The 24,146-nt window shown below is 36.4% G+C and overlaps 1 protein-coding gene across 1 annotated transcript in view; it reads left to right on the forward strand.

Moving 5' to 3' along the window:
• The window catches only part of efl1 (elongation factor like GTPase 1), a 146,257-nt gene extending 140,868 nt beyond the window's left edge, over nucleotides 1-5,389 (forward strand). Inside the window, exon 21 of the mRNA XM_022669519.2 lies at nucleotides 2,021-5,389. Within this exon, the coding sequence (XP_022525240.2) occupies nucleotides 2,021-2,209 (189 nt within the window). The 3' untranslated portion in view covers nucleotides 2,210-5,389. The remainder of the gene's footprint in view (nucleotides 1-2,020) is intronic.
• The last annotated feature ends 18,757 nt before the right edge of the window (nucleotides 5,390-24,146 follow it).

Genomic DNA, 24,146 nt, shown 5'->3' on the forward strand with positions numbered 1-24,146 from the left:
TTTTTTTTTTTGGTTAATGCTCTATTTTACAGGTTTGTAAATCAGTGTGTTGTTTGCTTGAGGCTTGATTTTTCGTGTCTGTACTCAGTTTGTTGTTTGGTTATGGCTCTTTTGTTTGTTTCTGATCTCATTCTGTTGTTTGCTTGAAGCTCTAATGTTTGTGTTTGATCTCAGTTTGTTGTTTGGTTGAAGCTCTAATTTTTGTGTCTAGTCTTAGTTTGTTCTTTGGTTGAGGCTCTATTGTCTGGATGTCATTTTTTTGGCTGACGATATATTTTACAGGTCTCTAAATCAGTGTGTTGTTTGTTTAAAGCTCTAATGTTTGTTTCTGATCTCATTCTGTTGTTTGCTTGAAGCTCTAATGTTTGTGTCTTCTCGATGTGTTGTTTGGTTGAGGGTCTAATGTTTGTGTCTTCTCAATGTGTTGTTTGGTTGAGGCTCTAATGTTTGTGTTTGATCTCAGTTTGTTGTTTGGTTGAGGCTCTAATGTTTGTGTCTTTTCTTAGTTTGTTCGGTTGAGGCTCTATAGTTTGTATCTCTTCTTATTTTATTGTTTGTTTGAGGCTTTATTGTTTGGATGTATATTTTTTGGCTGTTGCTCTATTTTACAGGTTTGTATATCAGTGGGTTGTTTGGTTAAAGCTCTGTTCTCTGAGTGTAGATCAGTGTGGTGTTTGGTTGAAGCTCTATTGGCTTTGTGTAGATCTGTTTGTTGCCTATTTGAGTTTAACTGCGTTATTTGGGTGGTTTTGTTTGAGGCTCTTTTCTCTGAAGGTTGAAGAGGCTGTGGATGTGACTCTAATTCCAGGGTATAGTTTAGGTTGTTTGGATGAAGCTCTATTCTGAGGGTGAAGAGCAGGTTGTTTGGTTGAGGCTCTACTTTCTATGCGTAAATCAGGTTGTTGTATGGGTAAGAGACTGTGTTTTCTTTTGAGCGTTAAATAATTTAGCCTCTGAAATTGAGAAATGCTAAGACTATATTAATCAAAAGCAATTCTGTTGAATATGTTTGGGCTCTGTTAAATTTCAATAAACTGTAATATCAAAACCATTCTTTTTTTGTTTATCAGGCTTAGAAGAGAATGTGAAGTCACAGCCTCTGTGAGTTTCTGGCGGTCAGATTGGCCAGTAAAGCTCTGTTTCACTGAAAGCACTGGGGTATAAAATTGAATAAGCTAGCACCATCGATTATCTGAATCTTTAGCTCCGTAAAATCACTATTGTTGACAGAACGTTCATATCGGTGGACTCTAATGTTAATTGGGCCTTTTTTTGGTAGTGCCTCTATTCTCTAGGTGCAAATCGGACCGTTGGTGGACCATCTGGCCCACAGTAAAGGAGCTCGGGGGGCCTCTCTAAAGGCCAGATGCAGGGCCTCCACTCCACTGGTACAGTAATTGTACCCTCAGACTATTGATAGAAGATGAGGTCATTGTCTCTCTCTCTCTTTGTGTGTGTGTGTGTGTGTGTGTAGCAGCAATCATTGCGTCATGCCTTGAACACCTGCTGCTTGTGTGTGTTTGTGTGTGTGTGTGTGACAGCACTCTCTATAATGAGTGTTCTGTCAGGGTAGTTTTCTTTATTCATAACTAGAGACACTCAGAAACTGAAGGCAATATATTCTATCAACTGCTGACAATCACATCTCTTCACTATTGTTTTTTTTTTAATGTTCCTTTCTCAGTGTTCCTACCTAAACATTCCCACCTCAGTATGGTTCAGCATTCCCACCTCAGAATTCCTGTCTCGTTTCTTTTCCTTCTTACTACTTCTTACTACTCCCCAGCATTCCTGGTTCAGCATTCCCACTTCAGAATTGCCTCTTCAGTACTCTTTTTTTAGCATTCCCTCCTCAGTGTTCCCTTCTCAGCATTACCTTTGCAGCATTCCTGGTTTAGCATTCCCAGCGCAGTATTCCCTCCTCATTATTCAGTCCTCAGCGCTCCTGTTTCCTCCAGTGTCCTAAACTAAAGTCCCTTTTCTCCGTTTCTGTATTTATATGTGTGTTTTTTTTCCTCAGGTTATCTCCAGTGATCCGTTCTGGGTGCCCACCACTGAGGAGGAGTATCTGCACTTTGGAGAAAAGGCTGATTCAGCTAATCAGGCGCTGAAGTATATGAACGCCGTCCGGAAGCGTAAGGGTCTTTACGTGGAGGAGAAGATCGTGGAACATGCGGAGAAGCAGAGGACCCTCGGCAAGAACAAATAAATGAGAGCATCTTTGCAGTCGTGAACTCTCTGTTTCATTCCTCTGCTGTACGTTCTAATAAAGGGAGTTCTCCAAGGGTTCTGGAGTGAAGACTGGAGTGGTTTGGTTTGCAGCTGTGAGAACTTTGAGAGCCGTTAACGTATAAGTGGTCCTTGATATACAAGGAAAAATGAACTGAAGATGTTTTTACTGCATTTTGAACTGCATATAAACTTGGCAACACTTCTAATGAATCCTATATTTTTTATAACGCATTATGTAGCATATATAATACCTTATAATGACCACCATAATGTTTTTAGAACTCTTAACATACATAATACATCATGTGTATCTTCATAGAGACACAGGTGCTTTATATAATGCATTTATAATATGGCATTTTATATGGCATAATAATAACTTAATAACTTTAAATGATTGTTATAAGCTTGTATGCCTCATACAAAAAAAAATAAGAGACCACTTCAGACAATATTTCCCCCAAATTCCAAAAAAATATTGTCATTTAGAGCATTTATTTGCAGAAAATGAGAAATGGCTAAAATAACAAAAAAGATGCAGAGCTTTCAGACCTTAAACAATGCAAAGAAAACAAGTTTATATTCATAAAGTTTTAAGAGTTTAGAAATCAATATTTGGTGGAATAAACCTGGTTTTTAATCACAGTTTTTATGCATCTTGGCATGTTCTCCTCCACCAGTCTTACACACTGCTTTTGGATAACTTTATGTCTGCACTCCTGGTGCAAAAATTCTAGCAGTTCAGCTTGGTTTGATGGCTTGTGATCATCCATCTTCCTCTTGATTATATTCCACAGGTTTTCAATTTGGTAAAATCAAAGAAACTCATCATTTTTAAGTGGTCTCTTATTTATGTATTTTTACAGAGCTGTGTATAAGATATTGTATGATTTTGCCATATACTATCTGTTCATAAGAACATTGTACATATTGATATATGACTTTTTGAAACCTGTCTTCATAAAGAGACATTCTTGGTCATTATAAGGTATTATGAATGCCATATACTACATTATAAATGCATCTGTGATAGATTATGTACTGTACACAGGATTCAATTGCAGTGTTACCAAACTGATTTTCAGTACAACATCAACAGCAGCTTTTGAGCTTTTGGTTGTGAATTACAGTCCAGCTTCACTGTGAGGTGTAGATAATTAAATGATCTCTATTCAGGTACTGTACACTCTATTATCACAGTTTAATCCCTGCATTTGTGGGTCTGGGATGGTCAAGGTGGTTGAAAATCTGGTCATCCAGACAAAACCGTAGCTTATAAAGGTAAACTAGCTGCTCAAGCAGCTCCTGACCAGAATAGTGAGTGTAGTATTTGATTTTTGTTTTCCTGGTTGATCTGCTTGTTTATTCTGGTCATGTTGGTCAACAAACTTGAAATTTCTGGCCACGTTGATCAACCAGCTTGGTGATTCCAGTCATTCTGGTCATACTGGTCAACCAGCTTGGTGATTCAGGTAATGTTGGTCAACCAGCTTGGTGATTCCAGTCATTCTGGTAATGTTGGTCAACCAACTTGGTCATTCTGGTCATGTTGGTCAACCAGTTTGGTCATGCTGGTCATATTTGTCAAACAACTAGGTCATTCTGGTCATTTTAGTCAACCAGCTTGGTCATGCTGGTTATGCTGGCTACCCAGCTTGGTGATTCCATTCATTCCGGTCATGCTGTTCAAACAGATTGATCCTTCTGGTCATGCTCGTCAACCCGCTTGGTCATGCTGTTCAACAAGCTTGGTGATTCCAGTCATTCTGGTAATGTTGGTCAACCAACTTGATCATTTTGGTCTTATTGGTCAACCAGCTTGGTCATTCTGGTCATGTTGCTCGACCAGCTTGGTCTTTCTGGTCATGCTATTGAACCAGTTTGGTCATTCTGGTCATGTTGGTCAACCAGCTTGGTCATTTTGCTAATTCTGTTCAACCAGCTTGGTCATTCTGGTCATTCTGTTTAAGCAGCTTGTTTTTTTGGTCAAGCTGTTTAACCAACTTGGTGATTCCAGTCATTCTGGTAATGTTGGTTTCACCAATTTGGTCATTTTGATCATGTTGGTTAACTACTTTGGGCATTCTGATCATGCTGTTCAACCAGTTTGATTATTCTAGCCATGTTGGTCAACCAACTTGGTCATTCTGGTCATGCTGGTCAACCAACTTGGTGATTCCAGTCATTCTGGTATTGTTGTTCAACCGGCTTGGTCAGTTTGTTTCATGATGGTCAACCAACCTCGGGTCATGTTGGTCAATAAGCTTGGTCATGCTAGAGAACCAACTTGGTCATGCTGGTCATATTGGTTAATCTAGTCTGGTGAGGTTGATCACACTTGTAGACCAGCTAATCCATCAAACTTTAACCAAAATCTGGTGCTGGTCAACCAGCTTGATCTGGCCAACCAGCTTGATCTGGCCGTGCTGTTTTTTTTATCAGGGATATTAATGAATTGTCTTTATTAGGCTAAAATTCTGAACAGTTCTGATGTTTGGCATGTTGATTAAAAATTGGCTATTATTCACAAAATAATTAATCAGCTTGAGAAATGGTGAACTGGAGCTGAAGATCTACATTCACATCTACAGTGCAGATGATTAAATGATTATTAGTTACTTGATAGTTTGTTTGTGGCTGAAGTTGAACTTGGAGTGAATTGAGATTTTGCCTGTAGATCTGGAAGATTTTAATCATTGTTATTATTATTTATAAGCAGTGAGGTGAGTGGTGATGATTGCTGAATGATTTGTTCTTTTTTCTTGATCAGGGTTTTCAGAAGCTTTTAGAAGCAAAGGTAGTCAATGAACCAAGGCACTGTACTGGATCTATGAGGCTAATGCAGCTAACAGCTAATGGAATCCAATACCCCTTCAATTAGCATGCCTACAGAAGAGTGCCGGCAACAAAGACCAAAAGTGATCTGGCATTGCAGCCCATACAAAATTGCAGATTTCCAAGCAAAATCCTTAAAAATATCAAAACTTCATCCGAATAAACATGATGAGTGAGAAGAAGCTGCTGGGTCAAACATATATTAGAAAAATACATTTATAAAGATTGAAACCAAAGTTCTGTTGTTAATGGAAAAATAAAGCTGACACTGGTGATTTTTTTATTTTTAGAAAAAATATAATAAATAAGACTGGGAACATTCTTTTGTTGTGTGTTGATATTGTGATTAATTGATCCCTGCTCTGGAACAAACGATAAAAGACCAATGATGAGTTTCTTTGATTTTACCAAATTAAAAAGCTCTGGAATATAATCAAGAGGAAGATGGATGATCACAAGGCATCGAACCAAGCTGAACTGCTTGAATTTTTGCACCAGGAGTAAAGCAGCATAAACCTATCCAAAAGCAGTGTGTAAGACTGGTGGAGGAGAACATGCCAAGTGATTAAAAAAAAACAGGGTTATTCCACCAACTATTGATTTCTTGATTTGAAGTCTGAGTGCTCTGCATCTTTTTCGTTATTTCAGTAATTTCTCATTTTCTGCAGATAAATGCTCTAAATGATAATATTTTTATTTGGAATTTAGGAGAATTGTTGTCTGTAGTTTAAATAATAAAACAGCAACGTTCATTTTACTCAAACATATACCTATAAAAAGCAAAATCAGAGAAACGGATTCAGAAAATGAAGTGGTCTATTAGATTTTTTGCAAAATAAAGAAAATGTTGATACAGCTCTGGAAAAAATTATTTACTTTAGTACTATTACAGTTGTATGGTATGGTAAGCATGAATGAAGAAATATACATCTACAGCACACATTTTAGTTTTCTAGTTTAAAAAAAAAAAACCTCTATATCTGTTGAAGATCTGTCATTTCAGTTGAGAACTTCAGCAGGATTAGCCAGAAGACTTTTTCTGAGGGAGGCATCTGTACCTACTGTTTGCGGCAAGTCAACGGATGAGGATAATGTAAGTACTTTCAATTTATAGTTTTGAGTTTTGTGCTTCTATTGCACCAGTATGGTGGAGACTGGTGGAGGAGAACATGATGCCAAGATGCACAAAAACTTTGATTAAAAACCAGGGCTATTCCACCAAATATTGATTTCTGAACTCTTAAACTTTATGAATATGATCTTGTTTTCTTTGCATTATTTGAGGTCTGAAAGCTCTGCGTCTTTTTTGCTAAATTACATTATTTTTATTTGGAATTTGTGAGAAATGTTGTCTGTAGTTTATAGAATAAAACAACAATGTTCATTTTACTCAAACATTTAACTATAAATAGCAAAATCAGAGAAACTGATTCAGAAATTGAAGTGGCCTCTTAATTTTTTCCAGCGCTGTATTGCGTTAATAATGAAGAAAAGGAAAATAAATAAAATTTGGAAAGGGTTATTTTGTGGTTATTTGTTGGAAGAGCTCAGTTATTGGCAGCAGTTTTGGCTCTTTTCAGTTGAAATCTGGGTTTAGTTACGATACTAAAGCAGCAGTCGTTCTTTTTCCTGTGCTGGGCTCTGTCTGCGAGTCGGATCTGTGATGTTCATATTGGTCTTTCAGCAGCTCTGGGGATCTAAATACAGAAAGACAAACATTACAGAACTTCACGTTTCATTTCTCATTATAAACAGCCGCTTTTCTTCTCTCTGATAGAAGTGAGCCGCATCTCCACAGGCTGTGCTGTGTGTGCTGAGCTGTTTTTACAGGCAGATTTCACTATGTTTAACGTAAGCACTGCATGCTTTGTGCATGAAAAACTGCGTGCTGTAGATTTACTCTACACTGACGTCCATTTCAACTCAGAGCTCCAAATTTACAAGTAGCAAGAAGAACATTTCTACAAGAAAAATCATGAAATTATTTTTAAGTAAGAATGAACTTCCTATGTTTTAAACTATGTTTAATAATGTGTACATTCAAAGTAAATAATAAAAAATATATTGAAACTGCGTTTATATGAAATTTAACAATGTAAAATGATAGAATGTAACAATGCAAATGAGAATGAAGTAACAATGGAAATATACAGAAAGTTACAATGAAAATGTATATAATGTAAAAATGGAAATTTGTAGAATGTAACTATGCAAATGAATATAATGTAACAATGGAAATTAATATAATGTGACAATGTAAATTGGTAGAATGTAACAATGGAAACGGGTAGAATTTAACAATGGAAATGGGTTTGGTGTAAAAATGGAAATTAATATAATGTTACAATGAAAATGGATAAATTGTAACAATGTAAATTAATTTAATATAGCAATGGAAAAGAGTATAATGTAACAATGGAAATGAATTTACTATAAGAATGGAAAGGGGTAGAATGTAACAATGGAAACATATAATGTAACAAGTGAGATGTGTATTATGTAACAATAGAAATAGGAAGAATGTAACAGTGGAAATGGATACAATGCAACAACAGAAATGCTTAGATTGCAATAATAGATATGGATAAAATGTTACAATGAAAATTGATACAATGTAACAATAAAATAGATATGGTGTAACAATGTAAATTAATTTAATATAAGAATGAAAAAGGGTAGAATGTAACAATGGAAATGCTTAGATTATAACAATGGATATGGATAAAATGCAACAATGAAAATTAAAAGAATGTAACAATGAAAATGAGTAAAATTATAAAAAAGGAAATGGGTAGCATGTAACAATGGAAACGGGTATATAATGTTATAATGGAAATGTATATAATGTAACAATTAAAATTGGTGTGATATAAAAATTTAAATGGGTAGAATGTAACAATGGAAACGGGTATGATGTAACAATGAAAATAGATATGGTGTAACAATGGAAATGGGTAGAATGTAACAATATAAATGAATTTAATAGAAGAATGGAAAAGGGTAGAATGTAAAAATGAAAATTGGAGTGATATAACAATGGAATTGGGTAGAATGTAACAATGGAAATAGGTATGATGTAACAATGGAAATAGATGTGGTGTAACAATGGAAATGGGTAGAATGTAACAGTATAAATTAATTTAATATGAGAATGGAAAAGGGTAAAAATTTATAACAATAGAAATGAATATAATGTACTAATGGAAATGTATGTATTGTATTAGTGGAAATGAGCTGGTCGTTCTCCGCTCTCTGTGTTGATGTTTGGTATTAGTATTGTATTGTAGAATATCAGTTAGAATATATTGTAGAATATTAGTATTAGTATTGTTGATGTTTGGCTCTGTCTGATCTGTGCGGTGGATCTTCTCCCTCACTTTTATCCACTGTGGTGAGATAATGAAGAAAACTGATCCTAACTCAGCCTAACTGCAGCCAGTAGAGTAATGCAGAGGGGCACTAGCCGTTGACCTCCATGTTGCATTTAGCTAATGGAGCTAATTTAGCGGAGCGGATGGCTTTAGACCGCCGAGCAGACAAATCCAGATAAGACCCTGGTGATGCATCAGATAACACTGAGCTGATGTAGTTGGGAAGTGCCTCTCTCAGCTTTAACTGCCATTAGGCTCCTGATCTCATTAGTGAGTTCTCAGAATTGTCATAATCAGTGTTAGACAGCTGGGAGTCAATATTTTATACCAGCGGCTTCTATTTGTTTATGGCTGGACGATATAAATAAAACATGCCCAGGATTTGTGATTTAAATAAATAGTGTAATATTATTTACAGCTGTAATGTGCTTAAAGATATGACTCTATAATTTTAAACAACATATTATACTCAAATTGAATTATCGGATTCATTAAATCATCAAATATATAACTCAACTGGGACAGTGATACATCAGGATGCAGAGGTGTCAAGTAACAAAGTAAAAAATACTGTATTTTTCACACTCTAAGGGTCTCCATATTATAAGGCGCATTTTAAGAGACACTATAAGTGGATTTCATTTTCCAGCAGGACTTGGCAGACTGCCCACTCTGCCAAAAGTACTAATTGGTCTTATATAATATTCTAATTTTCTGAGACACAGATTTTTGAGTTTTCATTGGCTGTGAGCCATAGTTCCATTGTTACAGTCTACCAATTTGTATTGTTATTTTTTACCCATTTCCATTAATATATTATTTACATTTTCATTCTTACATCATATCAATTTCCATTATTACACTATACCCATTTCTATTATTACATTCTATCCATTTCCATTTATACCCATTTTTGTTGATTTATTATTTAATTTTCATTGTTACTTTGTATACATTTCTATTGTTACATGCTACCCATTTCCTTTGTTATACTATACCCATTTCTATTGTTATATTCTACCCATTTCCTTTGTTACATTATATCAGTTTCCTTTGTTACCTTCTACCCATTTCCATTACAATATTACTCACATTTTCATTGTTACGTTCTTCCCATTTCCATTGTTACATTATACCCATTTCTATTAATATATTGCATACATTTTCATTGTTACATGCTTCGCATTTCCATTGTTACATTATACACATTTCCATTGTTACATTCTACCCATTTCTATTGTTACATTCTACCCATTTCTTTTGTTACGTTGATATACATTTCCATTGTTACACTAATTTTCGGGTCTAGAATTCTTTATCAGAATTATTTTATTAATGAATCTTTGCAGTAGTTTTTAAATCTCTTTATGTTCATGAATGATGAGCTTGTTGGAATTTGAAGCAGTGGTCAGAGAGCTCGCAGCAGTTAACCGGTATCTGTCTCTGTGTTAACGAGCTGAATAAGCAGTTTGTGTGTTTGTTTACGAGCTGTGCTGCAGTTCACGCTGAATGAAGAGCATCACAGTAAAGTTGAGAGCCAGGATCAGTAATGCCTCCAGGGCTCAGCTGTCTGAAGTCAATCACTGCTATTACAGTGTCCCACTGTAGAGAGTGGAGGATTATCAGAGCGCTGGGAAACAGAAGAGCTCTTAGCAGAAGTAGAACTATGTATACTGTACTTCAGCAGCTGAAACCAGGCTTAGCACTGTGCTTCTCAACACTTTACTGGAGGACCTGTTTCAACACTTCTGAATTGGATTGAACACAGGCATGAGAATCTGGCTTTTAAATATCAGTTGAAGATCAAAGTTACCAAAAATAGTAGTGTAGAATATATCATAGAAATTACTGGAAACATTAAATAGACTGATTACTAAAAGTCTAAAGTTACTATTTCCATTGCTACACTATTCTCATTTATTTATTTTTATTAACAAAAATGCAAATTGATTGTTATTATATATACATTTTAAAAAGTTACTCTACACCCATTTACACTGTTCCCATTACAAGTGCTCCTCTAAATCCATATGATAATTTCCATTGTTATTCTAAACCAGTTTCCATTGTTACACTGTGCACATTGCATTGTTGCACATTACAAGTGCCCCTTTTAACCCATTTCCATTGTTACACTATTATCTTCTATTACACTTCCATTTTTTTTCAGTATGCAATTTCATTGTTATACTGTACATATTGTAATTGTTACTCTATACATTCAATTGTTACAATATGCACATTTCAATTGTTACTCTATTCTCATTTCATTTGTTATACTGTTTCCTTTACTAGTGCTCTAAACCCATTTGCCATTGTTGCTATATACCCACTCCCATTGTTACTCTATACACATTTCCATTGTTACACTGTGCATATTTCCATTCTTACACTGTTTCCATTTCAGGTGCATCTGTAAATCCATTTCCATTGTTACTTTATACCCATTTTCATTGTTACTCTATACACCTATCCATTGTTACTTTATACACATTTCCATTGTTACACTGTTCCCATTTCAGGTGCAGGTCTAAACACATTTTCATTGTTACTCTATACACATTTCCATTGTTACTTTATACACATTTCTATTGTTACACTGTTCCCATTTCAGGTGTACCTCTAAACCCATTTCCATTGTTACTTTATACACATTTTCATTGTTACTCTATACACATTTCCACTGTTACACTGTTCCCATTACAAGTGCTTCTCTAAACCCATTTCCATTGTTACAATATGCACATTTCCATTGTTACAATATGCACATTTCCATTGTTACAATATGCACATTTCCATTGTTACACTGTTCCATTACAGGTGTACCTCTAAACCCATTTCCATTGTTACTTCTATACACATTTCCATTGTTCCACTATGCATATTTCTGTTGACACAATACCTTTTAATTGTTACTCCAGTGTTATGGTGGTGTTACTAAAGGAATGTATTAAGAGACTAATGTAATCATATTTATGCCAGTGTTTCCCTTTAAAATGGGGCTGAATGGAAGCTAAATTAGCTTGTATAGCTAGCAAGTCAGCTAGCATTAATATAGGAGTTATTTCAGTGTAGATAAAGGCAAGGTAGAATAGCTTTCAGGTTTTTGTGTGGAGTTTAGGGTGTGGTTCTCTCTCTCTCTCTCTCTCTCTCTATCTGTGTGTGTGTGTGTGCATGCACACTCAGTGATCCAGGGTCAGTATTGATCATGCAGCTCCAAGACAGCCTCAGGCTGGATCCTCAGTAGAAGAGAAAAGGACACACACACACACACACACACACACACTGGGTAGAGGAGATTTCTATCTCTCCTTCACACAAAGAGACCAGCCAATAAGACAGCAGGAGCCGCTGAGGCCGCTGCGAGGAACAGGGGCTTCTTCAGTGACGAGTGTAATTTGATGAGCTAGCACAAAGCAGGCTAAGCCCATTAGCCTGAAAGGAAGGATTGGCATCACGTCGTTATTCTGATCGATGGGCAGACCAGGTGTCCAGCAGAAGGCCAGGAGAACAGGAGCTCCTCTCAGGCCAGAGGGGCCCCAAGAGTTCAAGTTTACTCAGGGTGATCTCCCTCTGCTTCATTATCACCATTATCACCACAGCGAACCTCCTGCTCACAATAGCCCAGCCAAACAGAGCCGAGCGCTCCCACATCCTGCTGTTCCAAACTCACACTTCATCACAGTCCTGACCCAGACCTGGAACTCCTTTATCTCTTTATCTCATTATTGCCCAAATTATTATTATTATTTATTTATAAATTTAAAATTATTTTGTTTTAATATTGTTTTTAATTTAATTATTACATGTTTTTGGAGTCAATGATCAGTGTTTTATTTAGTCCCACTTAATAATAAGTGTCCCTACATACTATGTAGTTACACGGTAACAATCAGTGTAACTACAGTGTAACTACTGATGAAGTACACATAGCTACAGATTAACTACAGAGGTACAGGTTATGTAATTACTCATGTATTAAGGTTAATTTTGACTTGTGTAAGTACACACGTGTACCAGGGTGAGTGTACTTATACAAGTAATAGAGCAAGTGTACTAACACATGTGTAACAATGTGTGTATACTTACACATGTGTAATAGTGTGTGTGTAATTGTCTAGTATGTAAATAGGGCTGATTGAGTACACACAGGTTGTTACACATGTGTAAGTCACAAGTCAAAATAACCTTAATACACATGTGTAATTACATAACCTGTAGCTCTGTAGTTAATCTGTGACAATGTGTACTTCATCAGTAGTTACACTGTAGTTACATGGATTGTTACCGTGTAACTACATAGTACTTAGGGACACTTATTATAAAGTGGGACCTTTTATTTTTGTCTAAGATTCACCAGATCATAACACTGCGTAAACCATTACAAATACATCTACAGTATAATGCTGATCAAATAATATATACAATAACATAAACAATATTTAAGAACAAACCCTTTTTGTTGTCCCCAGTAAGGTATAAAAATATTTGCATGCATGTTTGCAAATATTCATTACGATGTTACACACTACCCATTTCTATTGTTATACTATATGCATTTCTATTGTTATACTATACACATTTTATTGAAATACTATAAACATTGTTATTGGTATAATATTAACATTTCTGTTGTTGCAATATACCAATTTCTATTGTTAAAAAATACACATTTCTATTGTTGCACAATATTCATTTCCATTGGTATGCTTTAAACATTTCTATTGTTATACTGTACACTTTTTCATTGTTATGCTGTTGACATTTCTGTTATTATACTATACAAATTTCTATTGTTACACAATACGCATTCTTTTGTTAAACAATACACATTACTATTGTTATACGATAAACATTTCAATTGTTACACAATCCACATTTCTGTTGTTACACTATACACATTTCTGTTGTTATACTATACCCTTTTCCATTGTTACACTATGTCCATTTCTTTTGTTATACTATACCCTTTTCCATTGTTACACTATGTCCATTTCTTTTGTTATACTATACCCTTATCCATTGTTACACTGTGTCCATTTCTATTGTTATACTATAGCCTTTTCCATTGTTACACTATGTCCATTACTATTGTTATACTATACCCTTTTCCATTGTTACACTATGTCCATACACTATACTTACACTATTGTTATACTATACACATTTCTATTTTTTATACTATACACATTTTTATTGTTACACAATACATATTTCCATTGTTACACTATGTCCATTTCTATTGTATTATGTATTAATGTATTCTAATGTATTATGATGGCTATAGTGGGTTATGCATTTTTAAAAACATTTATAGCCATGTTTATAATGCCTTGTATTATGCCATGCATTATAATATATTATGAATGTAGTTATAGAGTCTAATAAAGATGACATTCATAGAAAGTGTTACCAGTCCTACAATGAAAGTCTGGCACCTTACTTAGAGCTCACAAAGACCTGTTATAATACATTATGATTGAATATAATTAATATTATATTTAAGACAAGAATAATTTATGAACGGTTAAAACTATATTTATAGGATTATTGAGGGTGTGTTTATAAGTTGGAAGCTTTTTTTAGTTATGATAAAGTCTGCAAGCTGGGACTGAGTTTCTTGGTATTGATGTATAACATGTTATATACACTACAGCTATTAATGCATTATAATCACAGTTCGTGATGCATAATTAACATTGCTATAATGAATTATACATTTTTATAAATATGTATAGCCATGTTAATAATGCCTTATGAATGCTTTATAATGTGTTGAGTATGTTTATAGAGTCTTATAGAGATTACATTCATAGAAAGTGTTACCAATTATTCTTGTCTTGAATATTATATTAATTATAGTCAATCATAATGTATTATAACAGGTCTTTGTGCACTCTAAGTAAAGTGCCAGACTTTCATTGTAGGACTAGATTATTAATGATAGAGATATACTATTTTAACATATTTGTTATAAGCAGAGCCTATAATGTATTATGATCATGGGTCATAATGCTTAACAAACATGGCAATAATGGGTTATGCATTTTTATAAACATTTATAGCCATGTTTATAATGCCTTATAAATGCATTATATTATGTTATGAATGTGGTTATAGCGTCTAATAAAGATGACATTCACAGAAAGTGTTACCGAATAATTTATGTGCGGTTAAAAATATATGTATAGGATTATTGAGGGTGTGTTTATAAGTTGGAAGCTTTTTAGTCATGATAAAGTCTGCAAGCTGGGACTGAGTTTCTTGGTATTGATGTATAACATGTTATAAACACTACAGCTATTACTGCATTATAATCACAGTCCGTGGTGCATAATAAACATTATGTATAATGTATAATGAATTATACATTTTTATAAATATGTATGGCCATGTTTATAATGCCTCATGAATGCATTATAATGTGCTATGAGTATGTTTATAGAGTCTTATAGAGATGAAATTCAAAGAAAGTGATAGCGAAGTATGTTTGATAGTTGGGTCAGATTATTACGTTATAAAATAATAACGCATTACTAGTTAATACAAAACACAATGTGTAGGTGACCACAACGTCCGCAGCTACTGCAAATAGCAAGTAGGACAGCTAAACCTACATACACACACACACCCTTACACACTCTCCAGTAAACACACACACACACACACACCCCAAGCCAGACACCTCACCCAGGAGATGCATGTTGTCATAAGTCATTTCTGTATTCCAGTGTTGTGTTAAATGTTGCAGGGTGGATGTTCATCTTTTTAGAGGAAGAAACATGACAAATACACACACACGCACACGCACACACACGCACATATGAATGCACCTTTAGGCACAGTCGGAACAGGCAGGGCCGAGAAAACTGCAGCATGCATTATGCATGAGAATACAGAGTGGTGTCTGGAGTGAAGGCTCATGGGTAATAACTGAATTAAAGTGAACTAAGGGCTGTGTGTATGTGTGTGTGTATGCACACGTGTGTGTGTGTGTCTGTCCTATCTCGGGATAAAGAATGTCCTTACTTACTGGAGCTAACCTAAATAAATAAACAAACAAACTCACAATGAATCCTATCATAACCATACTACACTATGGATACATTTATTAATAATTAATTATATAGCATACATAGTACCGGTTAATAACGGTTGTCGTAAGCTTGTATAATAACTCGTCGTAAGTACGTAGTGCACACAGTGACATACATAATGTGATATACATAGGTGATGTCATAAAGACATAAATGTTCCATTATGTCTTCTTATATTAGTTATGATACAAGCTTGTAAAATCCATTGTAAGGTATTATGTATGCTATATAGTGTATTATAAGTGTATACACAATACGGTGTGAATACAGGATTGTTATCGATATATATATCAGTCTCAAAAATCATTTCTAAAGCTTTAAACTCCAGCAAACCACAGTGAGAGCTATTATTTACAAACAGAGAAAACATGGAACACTGGAGAACCTTCACAGTGGCCTGCCAACCAAAATTACTCCAAAAGGGCATGGACAACTCATCGAGGAGGTCCCAAAACAACCCAGAACAACATTTAAAGAACTGCAGCTCTTATCTCAGTTAAGGTTATCTAAGTTAATGATTTAGTAATAATAAGATAGAGACTGGTTAAAAATGGTCTCTATGAGAGAGGTCCAAAGTAAAAAAAAAAAACACTGCTGACCGACAGAAGAGAAAAGAACACAAAGGCTCATCTCGAATTTGCCAAAACATCAAAACATCTTGATGATCTTCAGTACTTCAGGACTTTGGTAAATATTCTTTGAACTGACGTGACAAAAGTGAAACTTTTTGAAAGGTGAACTTATGTTCTGCAGCAGGACAACGAAGTACACAAACAAGTCCACCAATAAATGGATAAAAAAATGCAGGTTTTAAGGTGGCCTAATCAAAGTCTGAAAGTCACTTTTTCACCCTATATATCTATCTGCAAGCAGTAATGTCCTCAACGAGTTTTCCTGCGATTAATACTACAATAAATAAAATATTTAGCAGGTAAGCATTACTAAAGTATTTAAAAAATTCTACTACTACTATTACGTAAATAATAAAAGCCATGGGTGAATGTGGCGCTACATTGTTGTAGTAAATACACTTCAGTTTATTGTGTTTTTACTTTTTTATCTCTTTGTTTTGTATGCAGCTGCCTTGTGTGAACTGCAAAAGTCCAAGAAAAAGTGATTTTACTCTAAAATGAAAAAAGAAATATTCTAATAAAATGTTATATTGATCAATCTTTATTTCTATATTTTTATTGTACAAAAATGTTCAGTTTAGTAGTGTTTTTTTTTTAGTTAACATGTAAAACAAACCCTTCTGAGTTTGTTAATCTAACTAAAACTGTTTTAGCAACTAATTGTCCAATTACCTTGACTAAATATATTCAGTTCAGCTAACTTAAAATATTAGATAATGATAAAAAGAACTATGATAAATTCTATGTTGAAGTGATCACATAACTTTAGAAGTTTTGCTAACATTTAAGACTAGTTGGGTCAACTTAACAGAGAACAAATGAGCCATAAAGTTGTCCAGGAAATTAGTTGCTGAATGATTTTAAGTTGGAGTGACTTAAAGAAGTTATTAGCTTTAGAAGGCACACACTTTTGTAGGGGGCAAATACTTTTTTCATGACACTGTATACATATATATATCCTCAATTAGTTTTCCTGCAATTAGGAAGTTGGAGTGACTTCATAAAAATGTACAGTGTGTTAGTGCCAGCACTATTGGCAGACGGCTGCATGATATAGGACCACATGCACGCAGTCACTTCTGCCGACTATCATTCATACGTGATAAAGATTTTTGGATCCTAAATCAGAGCTTTGCCGGTCACAGTGGACTCTGAGCTGCGATGGGCGCCAACACAATGACCTCTGACCCCTGTCACCAGCACCGCGGGATAATTAGACGTGAGTCCATCACACTGCTGCTCATCAGTGTCTGCTTCAGGTTGAACTTTAAGGGGCCAGCATGTCATTTATTCGGGGGAGCAGGCTGACCTTTTGACCTCCGTGACCCTCGCTGACCCGTGCTGCCCTGCTTAGCGGCCTGCAGCCTGCAATTACTGGGTAATACGTTACGCGTTATGAAGCGTATCTAAACACTCACGGCTTAATTAAAAAAGTGTGTGTGTGTGTGTGTGTGTGTGTGTGTGAGCGAGAGAGAAGTATATTGACATATATTGACAGCCTATATAAGCCTCGCTTGCTGTTTGACAAGCAGATGGACAAAAAGCAACAACTGTAACAGTATTGTCTTTTGCAGTGGGATGGTCAGTTCAGTGGTTTAAATCTGTATTGATGTGCTAATTGGCCGCTCCAGGCTCCGCCCACAAGCGTGTTGTTTCCCCAACTACGGCTGTGTAATACTGTAATACTGGACGAGTGCTGGTTAAACACAGATGGTCAGTGTCTCTCTTTATCTTGTCCACAGCTTTTTTTTCTACAGCAGAACCATAAAGAAGAACCGAAGAACCAGCAGAAGCTAGAGACCCTCGCTCTGCAGTGGCTGTAGAGCAGTGCGAGGGTCTCTGGTCTCCACTGCTGTTTCTGTTGTTCTGTAGCGCTGGCAGGAGTGCGGCAGTCAGCCTGGGGTTATCTTTAATTATTAATGTGTTGTTTTATGTATTTCTTTTATATTTTTCTTCTTGTTATGTGGGGGTATGTTGCTGTTTCTGAGACTCTTGAGTTAAGAGATGAGTGAGGGTCTCCAATGCTTTCATGCTTCCATTGTTTTTTCCAATTCACAATTCACTTTCTCTGATTTTGCTATTTAGAAGTATATGTTTGAATCAAATGAACATTGTTGTTTTATTCTATAAACTATAAACATTTCTCCCAAATTCCAAATAAAAATATTGACAATTAGAGCATTTATATGCAAGAGAAAATTAGATATGACCGAAAATAACAAAAAAAGTTTCAGAGCTTTCAGACCTCAAATAATGCAAAGAAGACAATGTTCAGAAATCATTATTTGGTGAAATAATCCTGTTTTTCAATCACATTTTTTGATGCATCTTGGCATCTTGGTTCTCCTTCACCAGTCTTACACACTGCTTTTGGAACTTCACGCCTGCACTCCTGGTGCAAAAATTCAATGAGATCAGCTTGGTTTGATGGTTTGTGTCCATCTAACTTACATCTTACATGCAAATAATTACATTCAGAGCTTTTTCAAAGGGGTTTAGGTCTGGAGATAGACCGTCAACTTATTCAAACGTCAGTCAGCAATGGCAGCATGACATCAAGAGACCTATAAAAAGAATGGCAAATGGAAGCTGGGCTAAAGTGCATGGAAAGAACAGTTCAAAACAATCTCTCTGATGCAACTTAAATAACAAAGTATTTATTTAGCTACCATATTTTTTGGACTATAAGGTGCACTTAAAACCCTTTAAATTTCCCAAATGTCATCGGTGCGCCTTAGAATCCGGTGCACCTTATGTATGAATTCTACCAGTCCGGTATTTAAGGTAAAACAACTCTGAAGCTGAAGTACAGCGTTAAAAAAGCATTTCAATCAAGTTTCTCTAGTACGAAGGATGGAGCAGCATTAGCATTAGCCGCTAACCGCTAGCCACTGTGTTACTGTGTTAAAACAAGCTACATGGGACGAACCGCTAGCTTATGGCGCCCTGGATTACCGGAACACTCAGGGTTCCTCAGGGTAGTTTCCTTAAGGGGCGGCATTTACTGTTTATTTACCAAATAAACAGTTTATAACAGTTTGTAATGTGTGTAGAACAACAACAACATGGCGACACCCTTGTTCCTTTCTGTTGTCGCTTTAAAAATGCACCTTATAATTCGGTGCGCCTTATGTATGGAAACAGATAAGAAAATAGATGTTCATTGATGGTGTGGCTTGTTATATGAATACGAACAAATATATTAATTATTTATACTTATTTATATATATATATTTTTGTACTGATTATTTATTTATTAGTTTTATTATTTTTTTCGTTACTGTAATGTAATGATCTGAACGCTCTGTACAGCAGAGTGAGGGTCCTCCGGGGTAAAGCGTGGGCGTAGTTGAGAGGGTCCTGTAAGGTAGCTGCTGAGATGGAGTCGGCTTTGTTTTTTCGGCGGCCGCTGAGAGCCGAGCTGCTTCTGGCATTACCTCATCGATCTGCCCTGCTCCCCCCACCCTCCTACCCCCGGTGGACGGATGAGTGGATGGAGGGATGAGTGCATGGAGGGAGGGAGGAGTTTGTGGTCACGCTGACTTGGCGCTCTGATCACCGTTACAGCAGATGCTGCTTTTCTAACCTCCACAAAAGCCGTCTTCTATACCCTCTCCTGCAGGCCCCAGAGAATGACCCCCCACCTGCACCTCCCACCGGCAGCACTCACCTCTCTCTCTTTTTCTCTCTCTCTCTCTCTCGCTCTCACTCCCACACTCGCTCCCTCTCTCCTCCAGTGATTCATTAAAAACAGCCAGGAGCATGCTGAGACAATCTCTGCCTAATGCCTTTCACAGAGGCCTAGTGCTCCACACTCCTCCATCTTTTCTTTTTTTTTCATTCCTCCCTCCCTCCTCCCTCTCTCCCTCTCTCTCTCTCTCTCTCCCCCTTTTTTTCCTTTCAGAGACCACTGGGGAGCGGAGTGGAGTTCCTACTGCGAAACAGAAAGCGTCTGGACTACAGTAGACATTAATAGGGCAGCTGCTGTGGCCTTTGGACATGTGTCTGGCCAACGTGCGGAACAAAAGCTCAGCAGCATGAATGAAAGCTAGCGCTAGTCACTAGCGAGCGCTAATCCGCTTCATTCAGCTTCAGTTCGGGGCCACTTTTACAGCAGATGTTGGGAACTAATCGCTGCCGCGAGGACAGACAGCAGTCGTTAGAGATTCACGTCGGATACAGTACTGGTCAAAAGTTCGGACACACCTTAGATTTAGTGTTTTTTCCATTGTTTTTTTTTTTTACATTTTCTGCACGAACCAGAATAAATTTTTGATTTTAGATTCTTCAAGTGCAATGCTTTGCACAGCTTGGCTGTTTTTTCTCAGTCAGCTTTATGAGATATGAGAGTCACCTGGCATGACTTTCAGTTAACAGCTGTGCTGAACTTGTCAAGAGTTCATTGCATAAATTTCTATCTATTTGAGTAATGTTCTAATCCATATTATTGCAAGTACTACTTAACTATTTAACTAATAAAAGAAAAAAATGCTTAAATTTCCTATTTGAGCATTTGTGTTCTAATCTGCTATTGCAAGGACTACTCAACTAATTAAAGAACAAAAAAACTTTTTAAGAAATGGAGGTCAGACAATCCGAAAAGCTGCCCCTATGCTCAGGAGATGTTTGGTTCCATTCCTGGTCATGCAGCTTGCCATCAGCAGCTGGAGTCAGAGAGAGAGAAAGAGCACAATTGGCCTTGCTCTCTTGGTGTGGGTAGATGGTGCTTTTTACCTCTCAGCGCTCCTAGATTGATGTCAATCAGCATAAATCTGATGTATTGGATCTGAGTCGCTGCGTTTTCCTGCGAGTGTGCTGTGATGCTACTCGGCAATGCTGCATCAGCAGCAGTTTGAAAAGAGGCGGTGGCTGACTTCATATGTATCGGAGGAGGCATGTGCTAGTCTTCACCCTCCTGGTGAGTGGGTGGGTTAATTGGCATAGCTAAATTGAGGAGAATTTCTATGAGATGGCCACACTTGTCAGATATTGTTCTTTTCATTTTGGAGATATGTTTTGATTAATCTATTTTTGTGTGATTTTTTTTTTTTTTACAATGGATTGTCTAAATTGTTCATATAACCCACATTATTCTGTGTTCATTTTCATATGATCCACAAGATTCTCTATAATACTCTAAAATGACGGATAAAGTAGGTATTGACGATGGATGGATGTATATACAGGGGTTGGACAATGAAACTGAAACACCTGGTTTTAGACCACAATCATTTATTGTGGTGACGGACAGTTCTGGTGGAAACAGGAGAGTTGAGGTGCACATTGAATTCTGCCGTGGTTTTATGTTTTTTGGATACAATCCGGGTTAGCACCCGATCATCCCTTTCAGACAGCTTCCTCTTACAGCGTCCACAGTTAATCCTGTTGGATGTGGTTCGTCCTTCTTGGTGGTATGCTGACATTAACCTGGATACCGTGGCTCTTGATGCATCACAAAGACTTGCTGTCTTGGTCACAGATGCACCAGCAAGACGTGCACCAACAATTTGTCCTCTTTTGAACTCTGGTATGTCACCTATAATGTTGTGTGCATTGCAATACTTTGAGCAAAACTGTGCTCTTACCCTGCTAATTGAATCTTCACACTCTGCTCTTACTGCTGCAATGTGCAATTAATGAAGATTGGCCACCAGGCTGCTCCAATTTAGCCACAAAACCTCCCACACTAAAATGATGACAGGTGTTTCAGTTTTATTGTCCAACCCCTGTATGTAATGCTCTATAATGCTTTTATGGATACACTATACCATGCTTTATATGAGCTTCCAGTATAAGTCATGTTCATATGATCCACATTTATAATGTTTATATAATTTACCTGGTTCTTTATAGTGCCCTTCGACGTTCATATGATCCAGAGGATGCCCTATGATTTCTATACTATATCTACATAGTACTCTATAATGCTCTATAGCAGCATTATGTCGCTTTGGACAAACGCATCTGCCAAATGTAATGCAATGTAATGTAATGTCTAATATTAAAGTTTGTTTGTCATCGGAAAAATGGAAGTATGGCAAAAAAAAAGGAAAAACGAAAGACATCTGTAGGGGGCAAATACTTTTTTCACAACAGGAGGCTAACTAGGAAGACCTCTTGTGATTACTTTGAAGGAAATAAAAGCTTTAGCAGCTAGAATGGAACATCTCAACAACAGTGTAAGGCATCACTTGAACTATCCACTGTAGTTGATTCATTAATCGAATTTATATATTAAGAACAGCAGTAAATCTTGTCTGTATGTGGGCACCAGGCAGGGCAGCCCCTGGACATCTGTCCCTGAACTCCTGAGGGAAAACTAGCTTCTGCTTTCCAGAGAAACGCTAACAAACGCTAACGCTAATGACATGTGATTCAGCAGCAGCAGCAGCCTCCAGAGTTCCATCAAAGAGGAGGAGAAGACAGCGCCCTCCCACACGGGCCGGCGAGATTTAAAGAGCTTCAGGAAGTGTCTCAGCGTCCCTTTCTCTTTCTCTCCGTCTCACTTTTTCTCCTTCTAAGTTTGATCTGCCGATTCGCTGTAGCTCTGCTGCTTCCTGAGCTTCAGAGTGGAGCTAAAGCAAAGCTAACAGCCCACAATTCCCCAGATTCAGACCCAGCTTACAGCCCTGCTGGAGCTCAGCTTCACTTCCATCTGCAGCCACTGCTATCCAGTATGAATTAGAACAGAACAGAGTTACTTTTCACAGGCTGACAGTACTAATTGTGAAGAGATTTTAATCCAGTATGAATCTGCTGCAGTGTGTGCAATTATTATAGCTTTGTGTTATTAGTTGTTGTGTGACTACAATCCAGTATGAATCTATAGCAGTGGCGTGCACACATAGACATCAGGTGGTGCTAAAACTGCGCGCACCAATCAGAATAACATCTTAATTCTAAAAAAACGTTTTAATAAATAAGGTAGGACAAGTATAGTAAAATTCATGTTATTAAATTCACTAAAGCCAACAAATATACTGATAATTAATCAAGAGAAATCAGAAAAAATGTGCTGCGCCCCTCTCTCTCTCTCTCTGTTTTCATGATTTGAAACTGAAACTAACCGAAACTTTCATTATAGTTTTTTAATAGATTGTTGTTTTTTTCCATTCTTTTGTTTTGTTTATATATACATTTTTCCTTTGAGTGTGGTTTGGTTTGTTTAATTTTTATCCCCAGACGCGTATTTGGTTGTTCCGTGTTTTTTTCAGTATTAAGTCTTAGTAATTTTCTTTGGTCCTGTGGAGTTTTTTGTTTCTTATTTTTTTTATTCGTTAGATTATATTTTGGGTTTATTTTCATTTGTTGTTTTTCTAATAATAATAGTAATTACTTAATTTATTTTCATTTGTTCATTTTTTTACGGGGCGAAGTAACGCAATAGTTACTTTTACTGGTAACTAGTTACTTTTATAAAGAAGTAACTCCATTAGTAACTCAGTTACTTTTTTGGAGAAGTAACTAGTAACTATAACTAATTACTTTTTCAAATTAACGTGCCCAACACTGGTAATAATTGTGAACTTATTGTAATCCAGTATGAATCTGCAGTGTGTGTAAATGCTATAGCCTTACAGTAATGACTAGAGAACAATGTTAAACCAGTATGAATCTACAGTGTGTGTAAATGCTATAGCCTTACAGTAATGACTAGAGAACAATGTTAAACCAGTATGAATCTACAGTGTGTGTAAATGCTATAGCCTTACAGTAATAACTAGAGAACAATGTTAAACCAGTATGAATCTACAGTGTGTATAGTCTATGCATCCTGGCAGAACAGAAAAACGCACAGTCATTTTTTATCCAGTATGAATTTGACTTGTCTTTTGTATATACTGTGCTTGACTGCATTTGGAATAACTGTGTGTGTGTGTGTGTGTGTGTGTGTGTGTGTGTGTATTAGAGTGTGGATGGTGTACATCACTGTATTATTGCTGAGTGGGTCTGCTGTGGTGACCATGAGCGTCTGGAAG

Source organism: Astyanax mexicanus, chromosome 16 (assembly GCF_023375975.1).
Source record: "Astyanax mexicanus isolate ESR-SI-001 chromosome 16, AstMex3_surface, whole genome shotgun sequence".
NCBI lineage: Eukaryota > Metazoa > Chordata > Actinopteri > Characiformes > Acestrorhamphidae > Astyanax > Astyanax mexicanus.